The 22777-nt window shown below is 44.0% G+C and overlaps 1 protein-coding gene across 1 annotated transcript in view; it reads left to right on the top strand.

The window, feature by feature from the left end:
- Positions 1 to 22777, top strand: part of MSRA (methionine sulfoxide reductase A) — a 436252-nt gene that overhangs the window by 140468 nt on the left and 273007 nt on the right. The window contains exon 2 of the mRNA XM_045010740.1: positions 22195 to 22263. Coding sequence (XP_044866675.1) covers positions 22195 to 22263 — 69 coding nt within the window. The remainder of the gene's footprint in view (positions 1 to 22194; positions 22264 to 22777) is intronic.

Genomic DNA, 22777 nt, shown 5'->3' on the forward strand with positions numbered 1-22777 from the left:
GAAGGGGCGGGGCCTTGGGCAGAAGGGGCAGGGGATCCGCCTCCCCCAGCCAGCCCATTCACACTACCTGGCCCTCTGGTGGCGATTTAAAAGGGCCTGGGGCAGCTGCCTCCCCCCGGTCGGCGGCCTGACGTGTTAACTGCCAAATAGAAACTTGAAATCCAACAGAAGCAACTTCAAAATAGTTTCATAAAGTAAATGTACAGCAGACTACCGTGTATACTCTTACAGACGTTATCTGGTATATTCTAAATACAGCTTTGGTTTCCCATGATCAAACACCGAATACAGTTCGGCAGTAATCCCTATTTTGCATATGCAGCAATTATCATTTAATTATTCCCTCACTGATTGTGAAAGAAGGTCTAGAGTGGTTTATGGATCTACAGCAATATGATATTACCTTCCTTAGAGGGATATTTTGCTATAAAGTGTTGAGAAAAAACATAATTAGTACTTTTATAGCTATTTAAACTGTGCAAGATTCTTAATGTGAGAATGACATGGAAACATTAAATACAGATTTGTTCACAGTGGGTAACTGGACAGTTCAGGAGACTGGTAATGATATACAGAGTCTTCATTTCTAGGTAACCCATTTGAATTTGTCCTAGTTCGGTAGAGATCAAAAGTTACCAGAATCCCCCACCTGCTCCAACTCATAATTTGTATAAAGTCAAAAGTTACCTCATCCTGGCATGTTTGGCTTTTATAACTAAAGTGGTTGAAACTAAATATACTTCATACTTAACTTTGATACCTGGAAAGATACTGGAGCAAATTATTAATCAGCTTGTAAGCACCTAGAGGATAGTAGGGTGATAAAATACTAGCCGGCATGAATTTATTAAGAACAAATCTTATCAAACCAAAAATGTCTTTCTTTGATAGGGTAACTAACGCAGTGGATGATGTGGGGGAGTGAGGAGTGGGGAGCAGGAGACATGATATATCTTGATTTTAGTAAGACCTTTGACAGTCTCACATGACTGTCTCATAAGCAAACTAGAGAAAAGTGGGGATTAAATTACTGTAATGTAGGTGCACAACTGGTTGAAAAACTCCATTCAAAGAGTAGTTATCAATGGTTCATTGTGAAACTTGGAGGAGGTATTTAGTGGGGTTTTGTAGGGGTCTGTCCTGAGTCTGGTACTTTTCAATATTTTCATTAACGATTTGCATAATGAAGTGGAAAGTATAGTAATAAAATTTGCAGATGACAGCAAATTGGGAGAGGTTGCAAACACTTTGAAGAATTCAAAATTACTTTAATAAATTGGAGAATTGGTTTGAAATCCACAAGATGAAATGTAATAAGGACAGGTGCACCCCTTCTGGGGATGTAGAAAGCATCAGCACTAGGGTTCTACAGCAGCATAATGGCAGCATTATAGCTGGGCTGCTGTTCGTGGCTGTAGCGAAGACATGCCCTAAGACATGGGAGTTAAGTGTTCTGTTTTATTTGGCACTGGTGAGACCTCAACTGGAGTATTGTGTCCAGTTTAGGAGAGAGTCCAGGCTCAAGCTATAAAATTTGTTGTGACTTGGTGTCTACCTGCCGTGCTTAAGTGACTGGAATGAAATAATCTTGCTGGGTTTAGTTTGTGTGTCTGACGCAAACCAGGCCTTACAGTGTCTCTTTGCAGAGACTAGTAAAGGACCATCTCCCAGTGGCTTGCTTCAAGTTTCAGGTTCTACAGAATATATCCTTATCATGCTTATCTTGAAGGGAGCCAGAGGGCGGGGAGACTGGCCCCTTTGCCCCATCATCCAAGCCCTTGTCACTCCTCACAGTGTCTTCTGATGGTTTTAGATAGCTGTTCCACATGTCATCCTTTGCAGGCAGTGCCTCTGTTTTCCCCTCCAGTCCATCATGTATTGTGAGCATTTCAGGGAGAAGCCTGTTCATCCTCCAGGCAGTGAGGGAGGTAGCAGATGCTTCCTACCATAAACAGCAGTTTCAGCAGTGCCCATAGAACTCCCAGTTGTCCTACAAGCACAGATTTTCTGAGGACTAAAGAGTGACAGGCCAATTTTTATTAGATGGAGGAAAATTCCAGTATTTTCTATGAAGCTAGTGAAGAGATCCCAAGTTGTGCTGCTATTTGTAATTCAGACCCAGTGTACCCACAAAACCCTTGCTAACATTGTGTTTGTGTGAAATTACTTTGTCATATTTTTGTTTAAGTACTGCATGTATGCACATCCATCCTAACCTGCCCTGCATCCTTCCTTCACAGCCCATTCTATCTATGGGCCTCTCTTGAGCATTGAGTGCTAATCATATATAATTGTGCCAGGTTATGTGGTGGTTTATTGAAGTGGACAAATGCTCTCTATGGCCAGGTTGAGACCACTATACATGCTTTCACTTCTGAAATTTGCTGAGCCAAGTTTAGAAGTTATATTTTAATACGTTTCTGCAATTGGTTTATGGGTAAAATTTTCTAATGTGTATAAATGACTTAGAAAAGTGACATAAGCTCTTAGGAGTTTGATTTGGGACTTAAGCTCCTAAGTGCCTAAGTCATTTTTGAAAATGGGACCTAGATTTCTAAGGGCCCAATTTGCAAGTGTGCCTAAAGATACAGATAGGAACCTAGAAGGTTTTCCAAAAGCACCTCAGCAGGTTAGATGCCTAACTCCCATGACTTTCAGTGACAGTTAAATGCCTAACTTGCTTAGGCAGGGCCGCCCAGAGGATTCCGGGGGCCTGGGGTCTTCGGCGGCGGGGGGGCCCTTCCGTTCTGGGACCCGCCACCGAAGTGCCGCGAAGACCCGCGGCGGGACCCCCCGCCGCCGAATTACCGCCGAAGCGGGACCCGCCGCCGAAGTGCAGCCCGGTCTTCAGCGGTAATTCGGCGGCGGCGGGGGGGGGTGTCCCGCCGTGGGTCTTCGGGGCACTTCGGCAGCGGTCCCGGAAGGGAAGGGCCCCCCCCGCCGCCGAATTATCGCTGAAGACCAGGCTGAACTTGGGCGGCGGGTCCCGCTCCGTCTTCGGCGGTAATTCGCCAGTGGGGGGGTCCTTCCGCCCCGGAGCGGAAGGACCCCCCCGCCGGCGAAGACCGGGAGCGAAGAAGCTCCTGCGCCCGGCCCCGCAAGAGTTTTCCGGGCCCTCCGGAGCGAGTGAGGGACCCCGCTCCAGGGCCCCCGAAAAACTCTTGTGGGGGCCCCTGTGGGGCTCGGGGCCTGGGGCAAATTGCCCCTCTTGCCCCCCCCCGGGCGGCCCTGTGCTTAGGTGCCCTTGTAAATTCCACTAGTCCTAAATCACTTTTGAGCTTTTGAAAATGTTACCCTTTGTGTATATGTCACTAGAAAACACACAAAATATGAAATAAGAACTTGGTTGTGGAACTCTTACTGCATGCTGTTCCATTGTTGGCAGTAGGGTTACTCACATGAGTAAGTGCTCACCAACTCGAGTAAAGGTTCCACGGTTGGGGCCTAACTTCCTGGGTCAATCACAGTCTATATTTGCCTGGGAGAACAAACCGAGCATGTAAAATATATGTACTAAGAAGCAGAAGGGCAACTGAAACTACATGATATTAGAGACTGAGCTGAAAAAAACCCTTATAATTATAGTAAGTTAACACCTAATTCACCTGCCCTCTTCTGATTCTTTTTAAAATCCCCTCCCCACTCCTGACCCCAAACAACAACAAAGAGCCATAACTTGTCATTGTTTCTTAAGTAGGAGAGTGCATCAGACAAGATATGTGTAAGGCTGATGTATGTTTCTGAAGCTTTTGGTCAGAGGTATCTGCTTTTTTAAGGCGCTAGATAACCAAGGCATGTTCACTGTGCAGTTTCATAACACCATGCGTACTCATCTTGCTTTATTTTCCCCCATCAGATTATGAGCTTCTTCAAAAGGAGTAAAGTAGTAATTCCCTTTTTGGAAAGAAAAAAGCCAATAGGCCTAACCTTAACACCCCAACGATCCTGCTTTGCTGTGCCGACAGGGGATATTAGAGAAAAAAGGTTGATGTCAGTCTGTAACAGATTGTAAGGGGAGGCCTGGACCCGTCAAGCTTAGCTGAGCATTAGGCCTGATCATTTATCACTGTCAGATGGGAGTCGGAGGAAAAGGCACTGGACCGTTCCTGCTCATCTGCTGACTGACAGCTGACTGAAGCCTAATGCAACCTCCAGGCAGATAATCTGCCATCAAGGGGGAATGTGTACTAGAGAGATACTATATCACAGTCTGCATGCTGCTTCCTGCTTAAAGCTACTGACATCTTCACAAGGAAAAAAGAAATGTCAGCTGTGCTTTAAGGGGCTGTGGTTTACTGTAATGCTTCACTAACGCATTACTGTGCTGTACCTCATTTCCATGGTTTCATGTAGATCCATGTTTAAAAACAGATTAACGGCATAGTGGAGACATGCAGTCAGGCTCAGCAATGATAATACAGTGACGATGATCAGATGAGAAAACACCACCGTTCGTTTCATTTATTGGTTTAATTCCCAAGACTGCAGATATGCTGCAAAATACTGTAATTATTTAAATACAGCAAAACCCACTTTGATAAATATAAGACTGCAAGTGAGTACACAGAGACACTAAACATTTCTTATCAAGGTAAAGTAAAACTAGGACAACAAAAATCTATTAAGTAATGAATGATAATATTTGCCTGCGGCACTTTGTACAACAAATAGTTTCACTAGGCACTAATGCATAACAATGGTCTGAAATATAGACTTTGTTAAATCAATATAGGATATGGGAATAACCCATTGAATTTTTTTTTGCTCTACAATCTTGCAAAGAATTCTGTATTTTATATTTTTCAATATTAAATGCAAGTTTTTAATGCTTTAAATTATATTTTAATTAGTTGTTATTGTTATTAACAGTATCTAATTTAGATATTCATTACAAATTGCATGCATTGACTTAACTGGGGAACATTTTAATTGAGCTCTGCTGGAAATTTTCCAATAAATTAACTTTACATACTTTTAACAGATGTCTGAGTTAGACATTGTTATTAGGCATTGTAATTAATAGAAGTATTACACAAATTAAAATTTCAGTCCTTAGAAAAATGAAATTGTAGATGATTGAGTGATGTTAACTCATTAATAGAAAGTGACTCCTGAATTCCCACCATTCTGCTTTATTAGTTCAATAAACAGAATGTTTTAAGCAGTTGGAAAGGAATTGGAAGAGAGCTAGAACAAGACATGCTTTACCATGGCTTTCTGAACGTTGGCAAGGTACTTGACCCCTCTGTGCCTCAATCTGCCGAATTTTAAAATATGTATAATAATTCCTGACTGGGATATTGTAAGGTTTGATGAATGTTTGTTCATTGAGGCCCAGATTTTTAAAGAGACAAGGTGGATGAGGTAATATTTTTGATTGGACCGTCTTTTGATGGTGAGAGAGACAAACTTTTGATCTGCACAGACTTCTCCCTCAGGACCTGTGCTGAGCACCCACTATTTTTTTTCTGTGGGTGCTCCAGCCCCGAAGTACCCATGAAGTCGGCGCCTATGTGCATGGGTGGCAGGTTTGTAGAAATTTTGGTGGTGCAGGGTGCAGGCTCTGGGAGGGAGTTTGGGTGCTGGGTGCAGGCTCCGGGCTGGGGCAAGGGGTGGGTGTGCAGGAGGGGGTGAGGGGTGCAGGCTCGGAGTTTGAGGGCAGGAGGGGGTGTGTGGGAAGGGGGAGGGGGTGCACGCTCTGGGAGGGAGTTTGGGGGACAGGATGGGGTGCAGGAATGAGGGTTGGGGCTGGGATGAGGGGTTTGGGAGGGGGCTCAGAGCTGGGGCAGAGGATTAGGGTGCAGGGGGATGAGGGCTCTGGCTGGGGATGAGGGGTCTGGGGTGTTGGAGAGGCTCAGGGCTAGGGTGGTAGGGCAGGGTAAGGGCAGCCTGCCTTGCCATTTGGGGTTGGAGGGCACTAGGACCCTGGGGCAGCAGACAGCAGTTGCTGCCGGGAGTGGGGCTCCGCCTAGGAATGTGCTACTCCGGCAGCACAAGCAGGCACGGGAGAGGCGCGTGCTGCTTTCTTTCGGGCAGGGACGCGGGGGACGGGGACATGTGGGGGCGGGCAGGTGTGTGGCAGGTGGAGGCCGGGACCCGCTCCAGGCAGGGACACAGCGGGGTGGGGGGAGACCCGCGGGGGCTGGGGCCCACTCCAGGCAGGGCCGGGGGAGAGATCCAGCTCCAAATATTGGTGGAGCAGGGCCCCCGGCCCTGAATATTGCAGGAGCTCGGGCACCACAAAAGAATATAACCCGCTGCCTATGCCTATGTGGGGTTGCACACTCTGCACCAACCATTAGGATAGTACAGATTGTTTCCCTGCAGAATCTGCCAGCCCCAGTGCAGGTATAATCTCTACACTGTGGGGCAATTTTCTCCCCAGGAGGTATCAGGGTTGAGAAGTCCCTCCATAATAAGGAAAACAGTATTATTCCTAAAGCTAAAAGTCTCTGTGCTTTACTATAGAGTTTCTGCCTAGAACGTTGTTGTTTTTCATTGTGTACACACTACCTCCCAATTGAGTATCCACTGCATATTTTAATGTGTTTTTGAAATAATTGGACATCTCCTCCCAGTTCACTTACCCAGTGTTTATCATCAACCTTTGTTCTCAGTTCGCCAGCCACTTTTCAGTCCACGTGACAGTGCTCCTAGTCAAGCTAATTGGAATTAAGGCTTCAGCTAAGATTTTTGAAAGGCATTATATCAAATTCTTTATTATAGTCCAGTTATATTACATCAACTGCGTTCCCTTCCTACACTAGCGACTGAACGCTGCTGGCACTCTCTGATATGCCAAACTGTAGAAATTGCATGGATAGTCTGTAGCACATGGATGACCGGTGCTGCATTCTGCTTCTGCTCTGGGGACGTAAAGGATGGGGTTGCCGCCATACATCCCCCCAGTACTGGGCTGCTGCTCTCTTCTTGCAGAGAAGGAAATTCAGAGATAAATATACTCAGTATTGCCAACCCAAGACATTCAGCAGTCATGAGACAGACCCCCAAAATCATGAGATTGGCTAATGTACATTATAGGTATTACTGAGGTGCCTAGGAGCCCTTGTCATGGGCCAGGACCGCACTGTTCTAGATGCTGTACAAACACAAAACAAAGATTGGCCCAAAGACTGGACAATCTAAGTGTAAAACCAAGAGACAACAGAATGGAAATGGACAATCTGGGGAATATCCAGTGGGGCGGAGAGCCTGGGCTAAGCCAGCCTGATCACAGAATGAGCCCCACCTGAGGGGCACCAGGCACATTCCCCATAAAAAGCAGAAGGTGGCTGCAATAAGGGGAATGAGGACCAGGCTTAAGTGGTGATAAAGCCCAGCTGTGGAAAGGGCTGGAGAGAGCCAGGTAGGAAGCTCAGAAAGTAAGAAAATCTTTCCAGGCAGGGAGGCTTGCGAGAGAGCCTGATGAAGCAGGGAAAAGATGGAGAGACCCAGAGGAGAACTTAAGAGGCTGGGTAGGAAGTGGCCCAGGAGAAACTGCAGTGCAGGTAAAGGAGCAGACCTAGCTGCTTAGTACAGGGCCTTGGCCCAGAGTTCAGAGTAGAGGGGGTGAGTGGGTTCCTCTACCAGCCCCAAGGAAGGGGGCATACAAACCTACACAGAGTCATTGAGCCCAGCAAGAGAGCTACAGGCTAAAGAATAGCCCCACTGAGGTGAGGAAGGATTTTGTTTCTGTTAAGACATTTTTGGAACTTTTAGTTTGGAGAGTTGTGACCCTGGAATATGTGGAGGGCCAAGTCCGTGGGAGAGAAGCTGCCACACCACTCCTGGCCATGAGGGGGTGGCTAACAGTGAGTGGACTCATTTACAGGGGACTATAAGGAAACAATTACACCAGTGGTTCTCAACCTTTCCAGATGCCTGTACCCCTTTCAGGAGTCTGATTTGCCTTGCGTACCACAAGTTTCACCTCACTTAAAAACTACTTGTGTACAAAATCAGACATAAAAAAGACAATGACTGAAAAATTGCTGACTTTCTCATTTTTACCATGCAATCATAAAATAAATCAATTGGAATATAAATATTGTACTTGCATTTCAGTGTATAGCATATAGAGCAGCATAAACAAGTCATTGTCTTTAGGAAATTTTAGTTTGTACTGATTTTGCTAGTGCTTTTTATGTAGCCTGTTGTAAAATGAGGCAAATATCTAGAGGAGTTGATGTACCTCTTGGAAAACCTTCACGTAGCCCTAGGGGTACACGTACCCCTGGCTCAGAACCACTGAATTAGACCATATTGGACAGAGATTTGAAGGAGGATAATGAAGTAGCTTTGGAGATGTTTATGAGGCGTTCCTCCCAAACGTGAGGGACGGCATAGCAACTTTCTGCTTTCTGCTCATTTGAAAATGTAACAAGTGGGTGGCTGAGGTGGGAGTTGACATTTCAGTACTGAGAGATAATGGGTAGGGTGAGGAGAGGCCATGAAGGGCCTTCCAAGTGAAGACAAGGCACTTCAATTTGATATGCTAGAGAAGCGGGAGCCAGTGGAGAGATGCAAACAGAGGAGTGACATGGTCGAAGTGATGGAAGAATAATCTTGGCGGCAGCATTCTGAATGGATATGAGCAGGGCAAGATTACATTTGTGAAGGCCAGAGAAAAAGATGCTGATAATCGAGTTGTGAGATGAGGGGAACCTGGATGAGAGTTTTAGCTGTGTGAATGGATAGCACAGGTCATGGCTCAGAAATGTTATGCAGAAAGAATCTGCAAGATTACATGTAGAATGGATGTGAGGACGTAGGTCTGAGTTGAAGATGACAATGATACATTTTGTGTTCTTTTTACTTGCTTTCTGGTTTTTGAATCTTTGGCGTTCACGTTTCCCAGCTTTTCTTTGCAACCATGAGGGCTAGAAACTAACTTTTTAAAAAATGAAAACTGATGTTCTTACATGATTGGACTCATAGACTTTAAGGTCAGAAGGGACCATTGTGATCATATTTCTAGTCTGACCTCCTGCACATTGCAGGCCACAGAACCTCACCCATCCACTCCTGTAATAGACTCCTAACCTTTGGGTGAGTTACTGAAGTCCTCAAATCATGGATTAAAGACTTCAAGTTTCAGAGAATTCACCATTTACACTAGTTTAAACCTGCAAGGGACCCGTGCCCCATGCTGCAGAGAAAGGTGAAAACCCTCTCAGGTCTCGGCCAATCTGACCCGGGGAAAATTCCTTCCCGACCCCAAATATGGCGATGGGTTAGACCCTGAGCATGTGGGCACGACTTCAAGAGCTGGACATCGGTGCTAGAACTGGGGGTGCTGCCATACCACCTGGCTTGAAGTGGTTTCCATGATATACAGGGTTTACAGTTTGGTTCAATCTCTCCCAGCACCCTGCACTATAAAAATTGTTCCAGCCCCCCTGGAGAAACACCAAGACTCACAATCATATCACATGACTTGGCAACACTGTATCCTTCTGAAGTGTTCACCTCATGTAAGCAGCATGTCAGCTGGAACTCTGTGACTAAAGCACAGCGACTAAATCTGGCATTAGGCAGGATAACCTAGCAGCTGCTGTAGTTAGGCTAAGTTTGTCCTATGGTATCATTTTTACCTTATCTTTTATTATTATTTTTTTGTTATGGGAGGGGCAGAGTCATCATTCAAGATAATGGCCTTATTGTGGTAGGGGTCTGTATAGATACATAGTGTGACAAAGTTCCTCCTCTACCTTGGTGGGTCCTGCGCTTATTGGCAGATTTGCTCACCTCAGTGATCTTCCCCACAGTCTGGATCAACTCCTCCTGTGTCTGATCAGGAGTTGGGAGGTTTGGGGGGAACCCGGGCCCGCCCTCTACTCCGGGTTCCAGCCCAGGGCCCTGTGGATTGCAGCTGTCTATAGTGCCTCCTGTAACAGCTGCATGACAGCTACAACTCCCTGGGCTACTTCCCCATGGCCTCCTCCCAACACCTTCTTTATCCTCACCACAGGACCTTCCTCCTGGTGTCTGATAACACTTGTACTCCTTAGTCCTCCAGCAGCAGCACATCCTCTCAGCTCTTTGCACCTCTTGCTCCCAGCTCCTCACACGCACTTCCTCTCCTTTGGTTCCCTCTCACCTGACTGGAGTGAGCTCCTTTTTAACCCCAGGTGCCCTGATTAGCCTGCCTTGATTGGCTGCCGGTGATCTAATCAGCCTGTCTGCCTTAATTGGTTCTAGCAGGTTCCTGATGACTCTAGTGCAGCCCCTGCTCTGGTCACTCAGGGAACAGAAAACTCCTCATCCAGTGACCAGTATATTTGCCCTCTGCCAGACTCCTGGACCCCACTGGTCTGGGTCTGTCACAATAGGGAGATGCAATCCTTGCTCTGAAGAGTTTTTAATCTGGGGCTCTGATCCTGCAGACACTTGTTCATGGTTTATAACTTGACTTCAGCAGAACTGCTCATGTGCTTAAAGTTAAGCACGAGAAACTTTTTACAGGAATGGGCCTAAGAAGACAGGCAACGCACGAAAGGTGGGTTGTATGAATGCAGACAAAATGTGCATTTTTATATTCATTATATACAGGTCTGTCGCATCTTACGCGCATTTAACGTGCGCGATTTCAGCTTTACGTGGTCGGCAAAAACAAAAAAAAGAGAAATATAGCAATTTAAATACTGTTTCTGTAGTGCGGGCAATTCCGCCTGCCATTCAACTCAATGTAATTTTGACTATACGCAGTTTTCGCTTTACGCGCTAACCGCGGAACGGAACCTTCGCGTAAGATGAGACTTGCCTGTATACTAATATTTTAAAAAACAAATAAATACATACCTGACTGCCCCTGGAGCTTTCTTTTAGTTGTCAAATTGCTTGAAGCGCTCTCAGAGGAAATGGGTCTTGGAGGGATTTGAATGATGACAGGGTAGTGGACTTCTAAATCATTTAAGGGAGAGGGTTCTATGCAAAATGGAAGACAGTCTTTACTTAAGTAGTGGAATGGAGGAAAAGATGAGTTGAGGATGCTCAGCAAGAGAGCATACTTTTGAGACATTAAGTAACCTAGTGAGCAGGATGGAATAAGAAGTAGTAGTAAAATCTACAAGCATGGTAGAAGACTAAAGCATCTACAAAACAGTATAAGTAAGGTAAAATTGAATATAATTCCCACCAAAAAAGAAAACTGCAAGGAACAGGAAGAAGCCAATGTAACTGCTCAAAGATATAATGGTAAAGAAAAAAACTTACAGTGAGAAATTGAGAAACAATCAGATGATATTATTGATTATAAGGCTGTACTTGTGCACTGCCCCTTCTAAAAATGTAATGATTTTTAATTTTAAAATACAGTATTCACATTCTCTTTATTCTATCTGTAATGTTCCCAGTAGCAAATACACAACCCAATTCTTGTGGAATTATCTAGTGCTTTTGTTTCAAAACAAACTTGGCTTTTTGAGGAGTCCACATGTTTTTGGATTATGAACTGACATATTGTGCTGAGATGCTTCACATTTTGTAGCATCAATCAGGTTGTATACAGTAATGTTATTTGATGTAATGGATGAAACGGAATGTGGTGTGTCACATTGTGGTACATCAACTCCAAAACAAATTTCAAAAACTGTTTTCAACTACCATCATGTCCTTTATTGTGACCAGTGTTAATAAGAGAAGTTGTTTTTAAACAAAATTTTTAATCTAAATGTTTTTCATGATACTTAATCATGGTAGTTTGAAAGCAGTTAAGACTCCTACTGTGAGTAAAATAACATAATACTAGAAAAAAGTTGAAGGAAACGAACTGCCATTAGATACCTGAGCTGAATTTTTATTTGGTAATGAGTCAACAAATATGGTGTACCACAGGAAGGAGAATGATAGAACTTCAGGAATGAGAGATGAAAGAGACCCGTTAGGTCATCTCTTCCATGCCGCTGTCAAACATGACTAGTGGAATCTGGAGACAAAAGCAGCCATGGTGGGAAACCAAGCAGAACACATATTTTTGATAGAAAACGTGATTCTAAACATGGCATCATGTGATTCTGTGTTTATTTCTCTGACTCTACATCAGATTTGCTCCCTTTACAAGTAAATAATGTTTTGTTGGTTTTTTTTCTAACTGCCAGCCCTATAAATCCAGTCTGGGTGTGAAAGTCAAGCTAAGCTCTTTGTGACTTCTGCTTTATCACCAGCAATAAAGATTCTGTGGGCCAAATTCTGCCATAAATTATACTTGTGCAGCTCTTGCAGATCCATAGAGGCTAGAATCATCTGCACAGAGGCTCTGTACCACCAGATAGTCTCTCTGCTTCTTGTGGTCCTGTATGGCCCAATGATAGCATGCCTTGGCCAGGGTCATGCTTTCAGCAACTCTCATCGGATGGTCTTTTTGGAACTCCCAACATGGGTGAGGCAGGAGTGGCTCAACAACAGAGGGCAATGATGAGTGGCTGTCTCAGGCAGCACTAACTCAATACCTATCCCTTCAACCATGCTGCCTCCTGGCTTTCCTTCTCGTCACCCATAGACCCACAGAAATGCTTCTCACAAGGTCTGGGGAAGGGGGAAAATGCAGCTGAGGTGACACTCCTTCCCCCCCCCCCCATCCCCTGCATGCAGACATGATGCTCTGGTCCTTAATTAATAATTCTGGTGCTGCAGAGCTGGAACAGGATCCAGCAGCTGTGCTGGTTTTGCAGGGATTAAGGGTGTAAACTGTTATAAAATGTATTTTTGTCATTAAAATTATCCACTCTGACTCCGAGTACACACAATGAGCAGAGCTGCTGAGTACAACAATTCCATTTTTACACAGTAAGTGCCATTGCTTGCAGTACGTTATCTGTCCATGTGATGGGGTGTATAAACTCCACACTGGAACTGAAGGATTTAAGGAGCAACTCTGGGTTCAGGTGACCTCGCCTGCAGAACATGCTCCAGTTGGAGGTGGAGCCTAAAAGAAGCCAGACAGCTCAGAAAAGGGGCTGACAGAGCAGGGCCCTACCCTAGAAACTCCTGAAAAACAGTTCTGCAGAAGCCTTTCCCTTGGAGGAAGAGCCTACTTGATGCACCTAGAGAGACTGAAGATTCAATTATTCTCCTCTTCATCACTCTGTGTCAAACTGTAAGACTTTGGTGTGGAGGTAGATGGCAGGAAGTGGCTCAGAGAGGCAGTGTTAAGACACTCCTGGGTGCCAGGTGTTATTGCCTCTTACAGGGAACTGGGCTGGAGCCCAATGGATTGGAAGATCCCAGGTTCTCTTACAAGCCACCCTTGTTATGAAGAGCACAAATCCCTGACTCCCTTGGGGAAGCAAGGGGAGGGTAAAGACTGTGAAAACTCCCTGGCTGGGTCTGGACACCAGCAAGGGTCGATACATGGACTGAAGGTCGTCTCCCCAGTTGTGAGGGTGTGGGGCCGAATATTTTCCTTACCCCAAGGGGGATGAGGCTAGTTGGTGACCTGAGTGGAGTGGTAAGTCATCACCCACCAAAAGGCAGATGGTCACAGGACATGTTAGTGGCCAGTGACAGACACTGGAGGTGGGGCGAGTAGAGACCTACCATCTTAACCACAAGGTGATGCTGCCAATGAGCACTGCCCATCACAGATCATAATCACAGCTTAAAGACATTTAAAAACACCTGACAGACTTTGTAGTGTGTTTACTTAAATCCTTTTGTCACGTTGTGTTTGTTTTAAGTTTAGAATGTTTTAATATGTCTCTAGTCCTAGAGATGAGCTAATAAAATCCTTGGCTGTTTCAGAGGCTGACTTGCCTTTTGAGGGCAGTCAGGTTCAGCTTTGCCTGTGGTGGATCAGCTACTGCTGCCCCCACAGCTGAGCCTGATTGAATCGAGCCACCTGATCCCCAGCCAATTGTCAGACCCAGCCGGGGAGGAATTGGGTGAGTTTCCGTAAAGGGTTAGAAGAGCTCAGCTGGGGAAGAGAGCTGTGAGAGGGACGCTGTCTGCTATGATTGGCCTGCAGAGAATGGATGGTAGGGGAGATAGAGGCTTCTGTGGCAGGTTAATGAAAAGACCAGCCTGCAGGCAGATGGCCTAGAAGTGGACTGTGAATAGGATCCAGCCTGGGGAGACCCAGACTGGAGGGATGACTCCAGGGAAGAAGCCTTGAGAGTCAGCGGCTTGGGTAGGAGCTGGGCCTCTGGGCAGAAAGTCCAGAGAGTCAACGCTGTATGACTGAGTGGGGCAGAGGGGAAGCCAGGGAGGGACATAAAACCAATTTGTTTATGTTCCCTAGGTTAAAGACTTCTACTTGGTAGGGCCTCCGTGAGGGAAGGCAGGCCTATTGCAGTAATAGTGGTGGGACTAAGAGGGAAACCGATGTGGAGAAACTGTAGCACCAGGACACAGAGAGGGTGTGCTGCCGCAATGTGACATAGAGGCTGTGTAGTGCTCTCATCGGGAGATAATTACTTGTGTTTGGAACCCTCTTTGTCAATCAGAGTGAAGCTTTCATGCAAACCATTTTGTAAAAGTCCTGCACTTTAAATGCATTTTTTGTTTTTAAGTATTAATTTTCTTTAACAAACCCTGTCGACCCAGTAAATTACAAGAACATGCAGGGTACCAGAATTAATGCAATGCTAGGACTATCTTGTTGTAAACATTCTGTTCCTCACCCATTCTTTCTCTTCTGTTTTTCACACTCAGTTTTAACACTTACAAATTCTTTGGCGCAGGGATCATGTCTTTGTCTTGTGGAGTGCAGAGATCACTTTTGGCCATGAAGAATAATAGTGCCTGTAGCTCAGGCTCTCTTAAAATCATGTCCATGTTGTACGTTTTATATAATCCATATGTCAGATTATGCCATGTATTCAATACATACATAATCTTCTTATGGCATGCAACCAGATATCAAAGCAGGGAATGCAAGGTCTGTTAAGGAAATATCTTCAGGATAATGGTAGAGGAGGGTGGTCGGTATCTAAGAACATTCCTACTGTTTCTTAGAAGCCCTATTATAGATATGGGCCTATAATAACTAACTGTCAGGCTAACTCAAATGACTTCTTATTTTTGTTATACTTTTATAGGCAAAATCAGCCAAGCCCATGAGGCTTACAAAGTAAAGTCCAGTGAACCGTCTCCCAATTAAAGAAAATAAATCAAGAAAGCAAAGTCCAGTCAAATATCAGTCCTGTTGTCACCAGATCATAAGTCATGAACATCACAATAGGTTTTTGTATCTCCCCTTATCTTTTGTTTCACAAATCTGTTCCCTCATCTAGTGAAAAGGTGTTTATCTTGTGCTTATAGGCAAAACACAATCTCACAGGAGACAGCAGTGCACATTCAATCCCAGGCTCTGCACAGACAATTTAACCTTTACAGATAACTTTCTCTTTCCAAGGAGGTCTTGTATGTGTGAAATATTTTCTCCCTTCTCGCGCCTGCGCGCTCTCTCTCACTCTCTCTCAAAAAAAGTCAACTGGCTAAGCAACCCTTTAAATCCTATTTTCCCCTACTACACATAACTAGAAACACACTTGCTTTGGCATTGGCAACTTTTTCTGACCATACATTTAATTGCTATCTCCCATCAGGTGTAGTATGATATGAGCAGAGCTGATTAATCTTTTAATAGAATCATAGAAGATTAGGCTTGGAAGAGACCTCAGGAAGTCATCTAGTCCAATCTCCTGCTCAAAGCCTTGGGTCAGAGCAAGTGGGAGCCCCTCCACACCCCTTCTTCCTGCACCTTCCTACTCCCCCGTGCTCCTGCGGGGGAGCGGGATTGGGGAGTGGGGATTTGCCCCCGTGCCCCGATACCGCTCCCTGCCAGGAGCGCTGGGTGGGAGAAGTGGGTCGGGGTGCAGGGTCGCCCATTTTTCTGGGGTCCCACAATTGACTGGGGCCCTTGGGCACAGGCCCTGTTTGCCCAGTGGCTAATCTGCCACTGGATATGAGTGTCATAATTACTAAAGGATTTGTATTGTTTAATGTATAGCAGTTGCCATTTAAAAAGTCAGCATTTACCAAGTTACTATAAGATGGTAGCTAAGATATTACAAGTATCAGAGGGGTAGCTGTGTCAGTCTGCATCTGTAAAAGCAGCAAAGAGTCCGGTGGCACCTTATAGACTAACAGACGTATTGGAGCATGAGCTTTCGTGGGTGAATACCCACTTCGTCGGATGCATGTAGTGGAAATTTCCAGAGGCAGGTATAAATATGCAAGCAAGAATCAGGCTAGAGATAACGAGGTTAGTTCAATCAGGGAGGATGAGGCCTTCTTCTAGCAGTTGAGGTGTGAACACCAAGGGAGGAGAAACTGCTTTTGTAGTTGGCTATCCATTCACAGTCTGTTTAATCCTGAGCTGATGGTGTCAAATTTACAGATGAACTGAAGCTCAGCAGTTTCTCTTTGAAGTCTGGTCCTGAAGTTTTTTTGCTGTAGGATGGCTACTTTTAAATCTGCTATTGTGTCCAGGGAGATTGAAGTGTTCTCCTACAGGTTTTTGTATATTGCCATTCCTAATATCTGATTTGTGTTCATTTTTCCTTTTACGTAGGGACTGTTTGGCCTATGTACATAGCAGAGGGGCATTGCTGGCATATATTACATTGGTGGACGTGCAGGTGAAAGAACCGGTGATGGTGTCGCTGGTGTAGATATGTGGGCAGAGTTGGCATCAAGGTTTGTTGCATGGTTTGGTTCCTGAGTTAGAGTTACCATGGTGCGGTAATAATAATTGGAGATATACCAATCTCCTAGAACTGGAAGGGACCTCGAAAGGTCATTGAGTCCAGCCCCCTGCCTTCACTAGCAGGACCAATTTTTGCCCTAGATCCCTAAGTGGCCCCCCCTCAAGGATTGAACTCACAACCCTGGATTTAGCAGGCTAATGCTCAAAACACTGAGCTACCCCTCCCCCCACTGGTGTGTAGTTACTGGTGAGAATATGCTTCAGGTTGGCGGGTTGTCTGTGGGCGAGGACTGGCCTGCCACCCAGGGCCAGTGAAAGTGAGGGATCATTGTCCAGGATAGGTTGTAGATCCCTGATGATGCGCTGGAGAGGTTTTAGCTGGGGACTGTATGTGATGGCCAGTGGAGTTCTGTTGGTTTCTTTCTTGGGCTTGTCTTGCAATAGGAGGCTTCTGGGTATACGTCTGGCTCTGTTGATCTGTTTCCTTATTTCCTCGTGCGGGTATCGTAGTTTTGAGAATGCTTGGTGAAGATTTTGTAGGTGTTGGTCTCTGTCTGAGGGGTTGGAGCAGATGCGGTTGTACCTCAGTGCTTGGCTGTAGACAATGGATCGTGTGGTGTGTCCGGGATGCAAGCTGGAGGCATGAAGGTAGGCATAGCGGTCGGCAGGTTTTCGGTATAGGGTGGTGTTAATGTGACCGTCACTTATTTGCACCGTGGTGTCTAGGAAGTGGACCTCCCATGTAGATTGGTCCAGGCTGAGGTTGATGGTGGGGTGGAAGCTGTTGAAATCGTGATTTTTAGAAATGAGGGCCTAGAGTTAAGCTTCCAAGTCCACACGTAGGCACATAAATAAGTGGCCTAGTTTTCAGAAGTGCTGAGCAACTGCAGCTCTCATTGAAGTGAATAGAAGCTGCTGCATGATCAGAACTTTGGAAATCAGGTCATTTACTCAGGTGTCTAAGTGTAGGCACCCATTTTAGAAAAACTTTTTTGTGGTTTCTAAGCCTAAGAGAGAGCTTAAGGAAGCAGAGCTCTAAAGTGTTTGAAGCCTCCTGTAATATTTGCAGCTATTCTTCTCCTACAGTCTGTAAATAAACTGAACTGAAGAACTTGTATTCACAGAATGTTGGTTTCAGGAAAATGTGACAAATGGATATGTGGAAACTTGAACAATGTATTTGTTACCACCATTTAATTCAACCCATCATGCAGTCTGTGTTCAGTGTGCTTATATGTGTAGAGTACAAGTAACAGAAAAGATAAAGAAGCATGTAGCTTGTTTGCTACTGAAATATAGACGATTGAATAGTTTAGGAAGGAATGATCTGATTAGAAAGTAATGACAAGTGAGACTCTTTTCATTTCTTTGGCACTGAGTTTTAATGTGTGATTGGTGCTGAAATTTTACCCAAAGGCACTGGTGTCCTTTTTCTGTTTTTGCTGCTTAGTTTTCTCCTCTGACTTGGGCCTCCTTCTCTTTGCTGACATTTTCAGACACGTTAGTCATTAGACACTAAATGAGAACATTACACTCATTACACTGACAAACTAGCATTTTTCCTAAAGGTTGTAGTCTTTCATTGGAAATTAAGATTGAAGACCTTCTTTTTTACAAGACTCAGAAGAAAACCACTGGTCTTCAATTATGTACTGTATATTGATGGTGCACAGCAGTAAGAAGTGTTATATGAAATAGCAGTAGGGGATGATCAGGCCTGATAGCCTGTGTGTCTCACAGTGGGTTACCTATCATGCCACGAGGAACTTTTTTTGTGGATGCCTCACTTTCTCACAAGGCAGTTCACAGGTTACTTTTGTTGCTACATCAGTTTTCAGGCTGCTGCTAATTCTCTCTTCTCCTAAACTTTGTCAGCCATCTCAGAAGCAATGAATCTGACACTTTCCTGTTGCATTGTTTTCCTTTTCTTCTTCTCCCCCCGCCAAATATACAAAATCAGACCTTGGTATTAAATTTGGAACTTAAATAAACTCAAATAAAAGAATATACCAGCTGCAGGTCAGGAAGCTTTATTAAATCAAGCAGCCTCCCTCGCTCCTCACCCATTTGTGCAGGTCCAGCACAAAACCTATGCACGCATCCCTCTTTGCCTCTGTTTTACGTAAGCAGCATCAACATGTTGTGAATCTTAATAGCTGGGGTTTTTTTTGTTTGTTTTTTTAAAAAAGCTCCAGCTACTGGATTCATTTGGGTCAGTGAGAATCTCAGTTTTCATTTAAAATAGTAGTACGTTTCTAGCCCACATGGTTGCTGAGAAGCTTGAAAACGTGGCCTGAGTGTACCCTAATGGCTCAAACACTAGAAGGCATATAAAAAGAACTCAAAATGCTTTCATGGTTTTAAACCAAAGTCATGATTGTTTGGGGTTGGCACTATTGAGGCACCACACAGTGGGTGCTCAGCACTTTCTGAAAATCAGGTATGTCTAAGGCATCTCCAGTGGGACCCTCAAAGAGACGTCCTCAACAGCATTAGTCACTTTTGAAAATCTTAGCCTGGAGATCCATTAAATTAAATTTTGCATTCTTGAGTGATTCATAATGCCCTCTGCACTGTGAATTTTGCTCTTGGTGTAACTTTCATGTGGCCAGAAGTAGTACCGAAAGAATTCTTGGCTGCAAGTGAATGGATGTACCACAGTAAACAGTTTTTAATTTTTAATGTTTTAAGAAAAAAATACAGACTTTAATCTTAACTCAATAGAGAACATATTCTGTTAAATTAATAGGTCCAGTAAATGCCGTTAATTTTGTGGCAATGCCTTTATCAGGAATCTAACTTAATGGATTTTTTTTTTAAATTTAATGGAGCACTAATTTTTCTCTGGGTTTGTATATAATAGCAGCACAGTAAATTAGCTTAAAAATAAATGAAGTGATTTGAGTTCACCCAGGTGTCTTTCAAAGAAAGTATTTTTAAAAAAAACTTTATAATCAACATCTTGCAACTTATTGATTATCACAAAGTATGTCTTATTTATACAGTACTATAGGTGTGCAGGGAGCTTTACAGACAAAGCATGCCAGCTTCCTGCTCCAAAAAGCTTACAGTTGCAGGTCCTGATCTTGCAACTGGATATATGTGACGTTTCCACAGAGGCACTGAGTGCTATTCTGGCACACCTGGGGATTTAACCTGAACTGGTGCACAGTTATTATGAAGAGACACACAGGTGCTCCATTGTTAAGGTTGAAGCTATTTTCCTATGATAAATCCAATTTTTCTCGTACCCCTCCCTAGAGTGACCAGACAGCAAGTGTGAAAAATTGGGGCGGGGGTGGGGGATAATAGGCGCCTATATAAGATGAAGTCCCAAATATCGGGACTGTCCCTACAAAATCGGGACACCTCCCCCTTTTGTCTTATTACCCTAACTTGGAACTAATCTCTCCACCCCCTTCCAATATGTAACCATCTCTCTGCCCCCATAGCCAGGGCTTTCAGTCTTGCTACAATTCACTTTATAATTTCCCTCACTCCAGTTGCAGATCATCCTGACCTTCCCCCCCTAAGTATCTGTCTGTAAATGTTTGACCCAGGCTGGGATTACTTCTGCAATACACCTAACTGCTAATGGAAAACATTCATTTTAGAGCATTCCTAAAACAATACAATACCCCAGTTCAACCTGGTTTGCTCACAGTAAGGTGTTATACTATATGTAAAGCCTAATAATCAATATGACGAGGTCCTGTGGGACCTCACTCTGGAAAGCGATTACAGAACAGAGACCTACAGCAGCCACCTTATCTTGGGTTTGTGCTCTTTGATCCCATTGTGTTGCTCTCAGGATGAACTCTCTCAGACGTATATGGTCAGACAACTGTAAGTGCTGATGTCAATGAAGGGCCTGAGGAATATTCTGGGATCGGATCTTGCATGTTGCATTTTGCTTTAAAGCTCAGATATTTCATTCAGCTTTAGCATGGAGTCTGTTTCATCCCACAGTAACTATATGGATCCAAATTAGTAGATTTCCCCTTATGCTGGAGGCAGTGTATTGGGGGTAGGCACTAGATATACTACAGAATATGTTTTGGAACTGTATCTATTTTCAGCCCAGCACAGCCAGCCTGGCACACACAGGTAGTGGAGAGAGGACTCTGCTCTTGTCTTGCATAAAAATTCCCCTCTGTGAATTAGCAGTGCCAGAATGTTAGCTCCTGCCTCCTCCACATGCACATTACACTCTCCAGTGTCACAAACCCCATGTTATGCCTGACACCTGTGCAGATTCAGTGGGGCAGAGGAAGGACTCCCTATGTCCTCTCTCTCTCTTCCAATACACTTGTGGAGCCCTAAAACTGTAGCCGATGGCATACGTCTCTCTGCTTCCACACAATATTAGATCCACAGAATCGCTGTTGTGCTGTCAAGAGAGCGATTGGAAATTGAACATAAAACAGGCAGTCACATAGTGGGGAAAATCCAAAAAGACAACTTAATTTAATTAAAACTCAAGTGGAGCAACTTTTCAGCTTCAGTAAAAGAAGTGGTGCAGTTTTGTTGAATTCAGTCTAGTGCATCAATTCTTTTAGGAACCGAGTGGAAGAGTTGGAATTTGATTACAGTGGAGACTAAATACACTTTGTGTGAAAAGTGTTTCAGTTTCAGAGACATGCTTGAAGGTGGAAGATAATTGGGTGGCAGGCATTTGAAGATAGAAAACAATTGCACATCAGTGCTTGGGTGGAACTACTATCAATTTTGAATTGTACAGTCAATGGAGCCAGTGAAAACCAGACTTGCTGTTTTCCACTTCTTGCCCCCCGGCCTTCTCCCTCCCAGGTTAAGCTTTAATAAACTGAAGTAGTAGTCGCATCTGATCCATTGTATAGACTCTAATGATAGCAATAATTTAATAATCTTAAAACAGTATAAGGTCTGGGTAATCTGTAATGCAGAAACAGAATGAACTATACACCATTGCCTATTGTTGAAGTGATTTTTATTGAATTAATGTGACATTAGACTATGATGCATGAATTTTTAATTTCGCTTACTGATTGGCAGTGTGGGAAAAGGTCAAAATTCACATGTGGTCATGTCAAAAGGCTTTTAATCCAGCAGTAACAATACAGGATTACATTTTTCCTGCTTCCTCTGTACAGGTCAGAATTCCACTTTTAAGAATGCTTCACTTGTGACTGTGGTGATTATTCATGTTTATATAATGCTCTCTCTGGGTCACTTTAGAAATGGATAAGTTGTCCTAAATATACAACCAAAGTAGAACTCCAGTTTGTCCATGGGGGTTTAGAACCTCTGGAAAAACAGGCCCTTCTTACCTAACTTCAGACATCACTAGAGTTATACAAGTGTTTTTATGGGATAACAGCCAGTATTGAGAGATAAATTGATATATTTTGGACATACAGATGAGTAATCAAAACTTAACATATAGCTGTGCCATAGTTATTCACCAGTCAAATTTCAGGCTTTCCTAGAGCCATTTTGAAAAGAGTATTTGTGTTTCCATAGCCATTGATAGTTTACTATACTTTTCTTTTCTTCTTGTCTTCTAGCTAAACACCATGTCAATGGAAACAGAACAGTGGAACCTTTCCCAGAGGGAACACAGATGGTTTTATTTGGTAAGATATCATGTCTAAAAGAAAAAACACTAAACTGTATGGAGGGAATACATGCCAAACTTCTTGATTTCAGCAACACTCCTTAGGGTTTCACAATCTGGACTGTTATAGCCATTTTCTAACCATCATAACCAACAAAAAACAGTTGGATTTTTGGTGAAGTGTATGACCAAAAAAGTGGGTATTGCAAGTATTTTGCCTTAGTTTGACAAACAGTATATTTTATCCTTTATTTATCCCCATCTTGTAACTAATTTCCCATGTGGAACTGTATCAAATGCTTTACTGAAATCCAGGTTACTCCTGCACATGCGCAGTGGCACAGAATTCCCCCAGAATTCACATCTCCCGCAGATTGCTTTGCTTCCCTGCAGAAAAATGACTTTCTGACAGGGAAGCAAAGGGAAGCTGCAAGAGCAGTGATGCACCACTCCCTAGCTGCACAGATACATCGTTCCAGACACCCGGAGCAGCCAGCAGAGAGAGAAATCACTGCAGGGCTGTGGACACCGCA

The sequence above is a fragment of the Mauremys mutica genome, chromosome 3 (assembly GCF_020497125.1).
Source record: "Mauremys mutica isolate MM-2020 ecotype Southern chromosome 3, ASM2049712v1, whole genome shotgun sequence".
NCBI lineage: Eukaryota > Metazoa > Chordata > Testudines > Geoemydidae > Mauremys > Mauremys mutica.